Source organism: Dermacentor andersoni, chromosome 4 (assembly GCF_023375885.2).
Source record: "Dermacentor andersoni chromosome 4, qqDerAnde1_hic_scaffold, whole genome shotgun sequence".
Classification (NCBI taxonomy): Eukaryota; Metazoa; Arthropoda; class Arachnida; order Ixodida; family Ixodidae; genus Dermacentor; species Dermacentor andersoni.
In genome coordinates this window covers 152449611-152460479 of record NC_092817.1, presented here as the reverse complement: position 1 = coordinate 152460479, position 10869 = coordinate 152449611, and the positions used below count along the sequence as shown (strand labels likewise).

General features: G+C 47.7%; 1 protein-coding gene across 1 annotated transcript in view; it reads left to right on the top strand.

The window, feature by feature from the left end:
* The window catches only part of LOC140217386 (BEN domain-containing protein 5-like), a 386196-nt gene extending 384167 nt beyond the window's left edge, over window positions 1-2029 (top strand). The window contains exons 2-3 of the mRNA XM_072287958.1: window positions 748-961; window positions 1448-2029. Of these exons, the coding sequence (XP_072144059.1) occupies window positions 748-961; window positions 1448-1500 (267 nt within the window). The 3' untranslated portion in view covers window positions 1501-2029. The remainder of the gene's footprint in view (window positions 1-747; window positions 962-1447) is intronic.
* Window positions 2030-10869: the final 8840 nt, after the last annotated feature.

Here is a 10869-nt window from a genome sequence, read left to right as displayed (position 1 = left end):
ACATCAGTTACTTTCTTTCTCTTGGAGAGTCAGTTTATTGAAAAAATATTATGTGGGTGCTGTAATGCGTGCTTGTAAATGCATGTTCGTAGGTTTTTGGTATACATTTAATGTACCTGTGTCCCCAATAAGCACTTGAGAGTTAGCGCTTACCTTGCCTCTTCCTCCCCTTATTTTTATGTCGATTTGCGCTAACTGGCCATAGTTCTTATGGTCCATGATACAAAGTAACTCACAGCTGATATTTATTTTTTTCTAGCACTTAAAATTAATATAGAAACTATGCACAGCAAGCTTGCCATATTTTTATCAAAACTACCATAAAGAAATCATGATTAGTAGTGCGACAACCTGAAAACGTGTTTAGAAAACATTTTTTGTTAGGACCCTTCACGGTGGCTCATGGCTAATGGAGGTGTTCTGCTCTTGATCATGAGGCTGCAGGTTCCGTACCTGAGTAGTGGCAGCTGCATTCTGAGGAAGATATCTAAATGCAAATAGATGAGCGTTTGCTAACATAAGAGAACCGCAGGTGATAAGAATTCATTTGGCCCTCACTGCAGCATCCCTCATCCCTCATAGTGTTGCTTTGGAACAATAAAAGCCCACAACTAAAATTTTTGCTATTAAGGAAAAATAATTAAGTCTGTCAATGAGAGATTATCACCCTGGTGTGTTTTCCCTTGTTATTGCCTGACTGAAAAATTTTACAATGTGCTTTGTTTTCATACTTTTTCATGCTTGTAGGTACACCTTGGGCCAGGCATAACTATACCTGAAAACAAGCTGGCATATATTATGAAGGCTGGCCACGAGATGAAAGTGGCCAGGGAAATGGCACGTTTTTTTTGGACAGTGAGTGAGCTGAAGATTCGCTCGTTGACAGGCCATTCTAGCTGGAAAAATTCCGATGCCATTGGAAAGCAGCAGGCGACGCCTAATAAGGTGACTGCCATAATGAGTAAGTAACACTGCACAAATTCATGCCCCCTTTTAGTGTCTGCAGTATCTATGAACGTGTGCTTTACAATAGCTGGAACAATTATATACGGTTTGCATACTGGTTATATGATGTGGAGACCAGATATTTTATTAGCAAATGCAACCATGCTTTCGCAGCCAAAGAGTGTGCTTGCACAGTGTATTACAAGAGTGTTTTTTGCAGAAGCTTGCAGAATTTGCAAACTACTACGTGTCTCTAAATGTTCTGAATGATGTCCAATGGTTGAGCTCACTGCTTGTATTGCGTAAGCAACAAGAAGGGTTCGAACATCTTTGCATGCGTAATGTGAAGGTTTGGTGACAGTAGCCTTATATAGGGACATTTAATTTGTTGCACGGTCTATTGCAGAATTCCTTTTACGAAGGCTGTTTGCATGTAGACTTCAATATAGTTACTTGATTGTCATGTGTGTTTTAAATGTAATCTGGTGCATACATTTTTCAGATGTAGTCGAAAAGCTTATTGTGGAAACTCCCAGCGACATCCCCGGAGGCTAGCGGCGGGCGCACGCTCGGAAAGCCATCCGGGATCTGTTTGCAGAGAGCGCTCGGCTAGGCCAGCGCGCAAAAACTGTGGCATGAAGCGGCCGGCCTATTTTAATCTTTTTTTTTCAAATAAATAACTTCCTCAGAAATTGATGTCATTTCTCATACATTGTCATGATGCGGGTGCAAGCCATGTGCCTTTGCTAAAATGCCATGGCTGAGCACACCAACGTCCCAGTGTGCGGGCGTCCCAGTGTGCGGGCGTCCCAGTGTGCGGGCGTCCCAGTGTGCGGGCATCCCAGTGTGCCGGCATCCCAGTGCGCTGGCATCCCAGTGTGCCAGTGTCCCAGCATGCCAGCATTTATTGGGCCCATAATCAGGCGCACTGGGTCCCAGTGGCACTGGGTTTTGCAATAGGGCATGCATTCATTGTAAGTTTATTACTTCGTCATGCTTTTTTAATCCTCGTTCTGCACTTTAGGTGACGCAAACTGTTGAATAGTTATATTACTGTACACCTTAATGTACACCTTATGCCCCATTATGCATGATGATGATGATGATGATGTGTTGTGTTTAGTGGCGCAAGGGCCAGGTTTGGCCAAAGAGCGCCATGACAAGTGTTATTTTTGATTTATTATGGAAGATGTGAGTTGGCTGTAAAGTGGCCTAAAAATAGTCGCTGTAAACTGCGTAAAATGTATGTGCTATAAAATTATGGCGATGATTTATGAAGAAAACTATGACCATTAAAATCCATCGTAGGAGAATGATGCAAAATGGAAAATGTATAAGATAGTAAAATTACTTGGAGCACTGCTGCCTCGCCAGAGCCCTTGAAACACAAGGGCCTAGAGGCGCGTGCTACACGAAAGAGCTATCACAGCGGTATCCTCTGAAGATAGGACCCGCTACGAACATGTGGGGCTAAGAACATGCAAAACAACATCTTTCAGGAAGCCCAGCACTGCGCTGGAGTCAAACAGCGGTTCTGGGCCGAGTAACATTACTGGATGAAGGGGGATGTGCTGGCGGTATGCTAAGGGAAAATGTTTCTTTCTTTCAGATTCGGCTGCCCGACACTCCAGAAGGACGTGGAGGACGGTCAGCCTCTCCCCGCATCTACCACAGGTTGGAGGCTCGTTTCCGGTGAGTAAAAAGTTATGTGTGCCAAATGTGTGTCCTATTCTTAGACGACAGAATAGGACATCTGTCCGGCGTGATTTTGTTACGGAAGGCCAGAGTCCTAACTGTGGCTTTATTAGGTGGAGCTTATTATCTTTTTCGGCGTCCCACATGCGTTGCCAGTGGGCACGCAGCCGCCTTCGCAAGAAAGGCCTCAAATCTGTGACAGGCACCTCAGCAGTAGGGTTAACGGCTTGCGATGCTATAGACGTAGCCATCTCGTCCGCCAGAACGTTGCCCTCGATGCTCCTATGGCCAGGCACCCAGCATATAATGATATGCTGGTTAGATATGTACGCTCTACACAAGACGGAATATAGTTTATTAAGTACTGGATTTTTGTGTCTATAGGGTGACATCAAGGCCTTCACGACGCTTAGGGAGTCCGTATATATAATTGATTTCTGGAGTTGTGATTTATTTATATGCTTTACGGCCGACAGCAGTGCGTAGGCCTCAGCCGTAAAGATATTAGTTTCCGGGTGCAGTGCGTCGGATTCCGAGAAGGATGGACCGACGGCTGCATAGGATACCCCGTCGTGTGACTTTGATGCGTCTGTGTAGAACTCCGTGCAGGAGTATTTGTGCTGGAGTTCCCGGAAATGCATCTTTATTTCAATCTCTGGGGCATGCTTTGTGACTTCCACGAACGATATATCACATTGTATGAGCTGCCACTCCCAAGGAGGTAGCAGATTGGCTGGATGGATTAGGCGAAGCTCGAGGAGTGGAACGTGCATTTCTTCGCTAAGCTCCCTCACACGTAGCGAGAAAGGCTGTCTTACTGAGGGACGATTATGAAAGAGTGTAGCATATGTCATATCGTTAACGGTATTGAAACATGGATGTTGAGGGTTAGAGTGGACTTTTAGGAAATAACTTTGGCTGATGTATGTTCTTTGAAAATGGAGTGACCACTCATTTGATTCTACATACAGACTTTCAATGGGACTTGTCCTAAAAGCGCCCGTGGCTAAGCGGATACCTAGATGGTGAATAGGGTCTAGCATTTTTAGCGCACTTGGGGCGGCAGAGTGATAAATCACGGCACCATAGTCTAGTCGTGATCGAATGAGGCTTTTATAGAGGTTCATTAAGCACTTTCTGTCACTACCCCACGTAGTCTGGGATAGAATTTTGATTATGTTCATTGTTTTTAGACACTTTTCTTTAAGATGTTTAATGTGGGGGACGAAAGTGAGTTTGTAGTCAAGTATGACACCTAGAAATTTGTGCTCTTTGTTAACTGGTATCTCTTGTCCACACATTTGTAAGCAAGGATCCGGAACTAGGCCTCTCTTCCTTGTGAACAGCACACAAGAACTCTTTTGAGGATTGATTTTAAATCCGTTTTTCTCTGCCCACTGTGACACCTTGTTCAAACCATGCTGTACCTGTCTCTCGCAGACAGTCAGATTGCAGGATTTGAATCCTATCTGTATATCGTCTACGTAGACGGAGTAGAAAATAGCTGGTGGTAGAGATGCACGAAGCGTGTTCATTTTGACGACAAAGAGCGTGCAGCTGAGTACGCCACCCTGGGGTACCCCAGTTTCCTGTATGAATGTACGCGACAGTGCAGGACCTATTTTCACTCGAAATGTACGGTTCTCTAGGTAGCTCTCTATAATATTTAACATATTGCCGCGGATACCTAGCGCGGAAAGATCGCGCAGGATTCCGTACCGCCAGGTTGTGTCGTACGCTTTTTCCATATCCAGAAATACAGATAAGAAAGATTGCTTGTGCACGAATGCATCGCGAATGCTCGCTTCGATGCGCACAAGATGATCGGTTGTAGATCGCCCTTCCCGAAAACCACACTGAAATGGGTCAAGCATTTTCCTGGACTCTAGGAGATGCACGAGACGGCGATTGATCATTTTTTCAAATACCTTACAAAGGCAGCTTGTCAGGGCTATCGGGCGGTAACTTGCCACTGAGGAAGGATCTTTGCCTTGTTTCAAAACCGGGATCACTATAGCTTCTTTCCATGCAGTCGGGAGGTATCCCGCAGCCCAAATGGTGTTGAAAAGTGTGACTAGTGTAACTTGGGTGTCTTTATGTAAGTTTTTGATCATTTCATACATGATCCTGTCAGATCCCGGTGCAGAGCTCTTGCATGCACTCAAGGCAGCTCTCAACTCGGCAATGCTAAAAGGACAGTTGTATGGTTCATTCTGTTGACATTTTCTCATGAGTGGCTTACATTCTTCTATTTGTTTATATATGAGAAAGGATTGCGAGTAATGGTTGGCACTTGACACGCTCTCAAAGTGCTCCCCAAGTGAGTCCGCCTGATCTTGTAGGGTATCGCCTTCTGTGTTTACCAAAGGGAGTGCATGTGCTTGTCGCCCTCTTATCCTATTGACCCTGTTCCAGGCTTTCGCCTCATCTCTGAAAGAGTTAATACTCGATAGAAACTTCTGCCAACTTTCTCGTCTGGCCTGTCGGCGGGTTCGCCTGCCTTCGGATTTTACTTTTTTAAAGTTGACTAGATTCTCTGCAGTGGGAGAAGCGCGAAGCAACCCCCACGCCCTGTTCTGTTTTTTACGAGCGATCCTACAATCGTCGTTCCACCATGGGACACGTCGTTTGCAGGCCAAGCCTTTTACTTCTGATATGCATTTAAATGCGACATCTATTATGAATGCTGTAAAAAACTCAACTGCAGCGTCAATTCCTAACGAAGACAGGTCGGCCCATGAGATACTAGTTAGAGATCGAAATTTCTCCCAATCAGCTGTCTCAATCTTCCACCTAGGAGCGTATGGTGGATATTCGTTTTCTTTATATGATCTTAGCAGTATAGGGAAGTGGTCGCTACCGTAAGGGTTGTCGGTAACTTCCCATTCAAGTTCAGGCAGTACCGACGGGGAGACTATACTAAGATCTATTGACGAAAAGGATCGGTTTGCAAGAGAGTAATATGTAGGTTCTTTCTTATTGATAAGGCACGCTCCAGAAGAAAAAAGGAACTGTTCAACAAGGCGACCTCGCGCATCTATACGAGAGTCGCCCCACAGGGAGCTGTGCGCATTGAAATCGCCAAGAAGAGCATAAGGTTCTGGCAATTGATCGATCAAGGAGTGAAATTCATGTTTGTTCAGTTGGTAGTGCGGGGGTATGTAAAGGGAGCAAATGGTGATGAGTTTGTTTAGTAGGACAACTCGAACCGCCACTGCTTCAAGGGGTGTTTGTAGCTGTAGAGGTTGACACGCAATACTTCTATGAGAAAGAATCGCAACACCACCCGATGATGCGACGGCATCATCGCGATCTTTGCGAAACGTAACATATGTACGGAGAAAGTTTGTGTGTTTAGATTTTAAGTGTGTTTCCTGTAAACACAGCACTTTTGGATTATGTTTGTGGATGAGTTCTTGCAAATCATCAAGGTTTCTAAGGAGACCTCTGATGTTCCATTGTATGATTTGTGTATCCATATTTAATGTAAATTAGTGCTGTGTGTACGGAAACGGAAAGATGCCTTAGATTACAGAGCCCTTTCGAGGCCCTGTAATTGGTGTTTTGTTCTTTTTGAAGCGTTCGAGTGATTCTCGACGCTCCTTAGGCGCCTGGTGCGCCTTGAGGATAGGTGTGGTGTCCATTGCCTCTTGTGAGGCGCCGGACACGTGCTCTTGCGAGCGGGAAGTTTTCAGAGGGAGTCCCGCCTTGGAGGGCAAGACCCCTGCGCCCACCAGCCCGGAGGTCGATGGGACTCCCTGAGGGATTTGGCTGCGCTGGCCGTTGCCAGCGCTGGAAGGGGCCTCGGAGGTTGGGGCAGCCTCGGCTGCACCCACCTTCGGGGTGGATGGTCCCTTCTCCTCGGTTGACGGAGCAGCGCTAGCTGCAACCGCCGCGGGGGCAGATGGCGTGACTGCCGACTCACTGCTTGTGGGTCGGACAGCCGCCGGAGGCCGTTGTGACGCTGCCCCCTGACGCGCCACTTCGGCAAAGCTGGCCTTAGGAAGGTATGCAACCCGCCTGCGTGCCTCTTTGAATGATATGTTTTCTTTTACTTTTATGGTCACAATTTCTTTTTCTTTTTTCCAGGACGGGCAGGACCGCGAGTATGCGGCATGCTCGCCATCACAGTTGACACAATGTGGAGTGTTCTGGCATGTTTCGGAGGAATGTTCTTTGTCACTGCACTTGGCACAAGTCAGCCGGCCTCGACAGTTCTGTGAACTGTGACCGAACCTTTGGCACTTAAAGCATCTAAGGGGATTGGGAACGTATGGCCTAACACGAAGTTTGATATAACCGGCCTCGATGGACTCGGGAAGGACACTTGAGCCGAAGGTGAGTATCAGGTGTTTCGTTTTGATCTCTTTTCCATCTCGCCTCATCTTAATTCGCTTAACATTGATAACATTCTGGTCACTGAAGCCCTCCAAGAGTTCAGCCTCAGTGAGCTCCATCATGTCATCGTCAGAGACAACACCACGGGTGGTGTTCATCGTGCGGTGCGGGGTTATAATTATTTGGGTTTCCCCAAATGAAACAAGTGTTGACAATTTTTCATACTGTTTTTGATTGCGGAGCTCCAAGAGGAGATCTCCGCTTGCCATCCTCGACGCCTTATATCCAGGACCAAAGACTTCAGTCAATGACTTGGAAACAAGGAAGGGTGAGATTGTTCGTACTGGTTTATCTGGTTTTGCAGAATGAATCACGTGGAAACGTGGGAAGGATTCTTTTTGCCGTCCAAAAAACTGGAATACTTCATCGGTGCGCCCTCTTTTCTGAGGGCGATCAGGAAGTGCAGGGAAGGAACTAGCCATAGAATAATGTAATTTTCGGCAATAACGCCAACCACCCACCATGGAGCCCTACAAGGGGACGCTACAGGGACTGTAAAAAACAGGTCCTGTAAGCGCCAGCTGTACGTTATCACTATAACCAAATATGAGATAACCTAGGTTGGCTATTCACACAAGGTTAACCCTTGCTGCCTGGAAAAATTGGAAGTGAGCGGAAGTTAGGAGAAGACAGGAAAGATGGAAAGTGAGGGAAAGACGAAGGTTGGAGGGAGAGCGAGAGACAGGAAAAGGCAACTACCGATTTCCCCCGGGTGGGTCAGTCCGGAGGTGCCGTCTACGTGAAGCAGAGGCCAAAGAGGTGTGTTGCCTCCGCCGGGGGGCCTTAAAGGTCCGAACACCCGGCATCGGCTCAACCTCCAGGATCCCCCTTTCCCCGGACACGGCTAAGCCGCGCACGGCTACACGCGGGAGGGTCCAACCCTCATGTGCTCGGGTACGTGGTGGCGCAACACACCAAACGCCTGCTTACGCAGACGCCCCTGCGGGGCCCATTATGCATAGAGTGGCTTCAATCACAATACAGCAAACTTAACCCTGCTATGCCAAGCATGGTTTCTGTGGTGTGTCGAATTACCAATTCTAAACATGTGGCATTTGATGCATACGGCAATTACAGGAATTGTACTAAAGCTTACCACCTATACTTGTTCATGCCTTCTAGTGCACGGAGTGTAAGTAAAGGCTTTTAAATTGCGCTCATGTTAGGAATGTTATGTATCACGTGTGATATGTAGAGTGGTCCACTGCAGCCTTCTCAACGTTATACCTCTGTCACATGGGCACCCGCAAACTGCTGTTGAATCCGCTGTTTTTATTTCGAGGGAGATGCACTTGATGTCCCACCATCGCCCTTCCGATAGAGGACTTTAATGGAGCTTTTAGTCTAGGGATATCGGCAATCTCCCTCAGCCGCTCAAAGCAGTACTCTCATCCCAATACTTGTTGCAACACGGAGAATTCAATGACTGTTTGCATTAAAATTGATGTTACGTGTGTTTAGAACGTTTCTGTTGAACTATATAAAAGTTTAAGCACAATTGAGCAAAAGTTATGCTTGCTGCTGCACAATACTCTCGGCCTAGGCCGCTTGGCGTCGCTTTCAGGGTGTTTACATGAATCCGACAGCATCGGCTTGAGTCGGCTTGTCAGGCTGAAATATGCCTGTCAAGTTCATGCAAACACTAGCCGGATGGGCTGAACAAGCATCGAGTCGGGCTCAGTCAGCCCGACTGCATGGGGTAGCTTGGTCCAGCCCAACCCGTTTGCAGCGTGCATGTACACGCAGCCTGCACTGAGACTTGCACGGGTACACTGACATTGCGATTTAGGTGCCGACAGCGGAAATAGCATTATTACGAGGCCAAGACAAGCACTGTGCAGTAAAACCTTATAGCAGCGATAAGACCCACGAAATAGAGCTGTTGCAGATGGCATCGGCAACCAGAAGACCAGTTCGAACGCGTTGATGTTTTGGCTCGACGCTGTGTGCGGTCGTTGTCGAGACTCGTCAGAAGAGAGTTCATGTAAACACAGTCAGGTTGGGCTCGATCAGCCCGATTTCTGACTCGACTTGTTTCCGTCGGATTCATGCAAACATAGCCTTTGTCATGCTAGTCGCACCGTGGTTGGCGTGTTCACTAATAAATGACACCGGAACAATAGACAAAATAAAAGGAACGCTCACGAGGTCACCGTGTACAAAATGTTGGGTTTAGTGTAGTTTGCAGCAGTTCGGGTGGCAGAACGCAGAGCCTGCTTCCCCGCAGGGGCGTGTGCGTCAACAGGCGTTTGGTGCGTTGCGACACCACGTACTCGAACACCTGGGGGTTGGACCCTCCCGCGTCTAGCCGTGCGCGGCTTAGCCGTGTCCGGGGAAAAGGGGGATCCTGGGGGTTGAGCCAATGCTGAGTGTCAGGACCTTTAAGGCCCCTCGGCGGAGGTAACACACCCCTTTGGCCTCGGCTTCACGTAGACGGCACCTCCGGACTGACCCACCCGGGGGAAATCGGTAGTTGCCGGTTCCTGTCTCTCTTTACCTCGACCCTTCGTCTTTCTCTCACTTTCCAACTTTCCTGTCTTCTTCTGACTTCTGGATTTCTGATCCTTCTGGCAGCTAGGGTTAACCTTGTGTGAAATAACCAAGCTTGGTTATATCATATTTGGTTATAGTGGTTGTGTACAGGCCTTGTTTATTTACAAGGCCTGTCACGTCCCCTTGTTGGGCTCCGCGATGGGCGGCTGGCACCACTGCCGAGATTACTCCAATTTTTATGGCTTCTTCTTTCCCCAGGCTTCCTTATCGCCCTCTCACAAAAAGAGGGCGCACCGAAGAATGTTTCAACTTTTTTAATAAGCCCACTGAAATTTTTTCACGTTTCCACGTGATTCACAGTGAAACCCCCGACAAGACCGTAAGAACTGCATCATCTTTTGTTGTCGCGAAATGCCTAATTGAGATCCTAGGTGCAGGATGCAAAGTCATGGCCAGTGGTGACATTCTCCTTGAAGTCCGTGATAAAACTCCGCATGAAAATCTGCAAAAACTCATCTCGTTTGGCGACACCCAAATCTCTAAGTCCTCATCGTTCATTGAATAGTACACGAGGGGTAGTATCAGATCAGGACCTGCTGGAACTGAGAGAGAGCTCCTAGAAGGGTGGAAAGAGCAACATGTTACGAATGTGCAGCGAATTAAGATCCGCCGTGACAAGGAAATTCCGACAAAACACCTCATACTTACATTTTGTACGAGCACACTCCCTGAACACATCGAAACCGGCTACATGAAAATAAATGTAAGACCGTACATTCCAAACCCCCGACGCTGCTTTAAGTGCCAAAGATTCGGTCACGGCTCTCAGAGCTGCAGGGGCCGCACCACCTGTGCAAAGTGCGCATCACATGAGCACCCTGCAGATAACTGCAATGATCCACCCCACTGTGCAAATTTTGACGGTGAACACCCGGCATATTCTCGCTCTTGTCCCTTATGGAAGAAAGAAATTATCACGCTCAAAGTAAAAGAAAATATTTCCTTCAAAGAAGCTCGAGAACGCCTCTCATTTGTAGGGCCTCCTTTCTCCGACGTGGCATGGCAGGGGGCAGTGCCACAACTGTTCTTGGCACCCGTTAGGACCACGCAAAGTGGACCAACGGTAGCACCACTCGCCCCCACTGCGGGATCAGCTAGTGCTGTTCCGCAACCGAGGAAGAGCCAGCAGTCCACCGGACCTGCAAGCTCCACGACTTCTGGGGCCTCTGTTCGCACAGAGAAGCCCGAAACACCCGCGAACGTACACCGCGAGCGGGCATCCAGCGTCTCTGTGGAGGCGATGGATACATCAAGTGTATCGGCATCTCAGACGCCGAA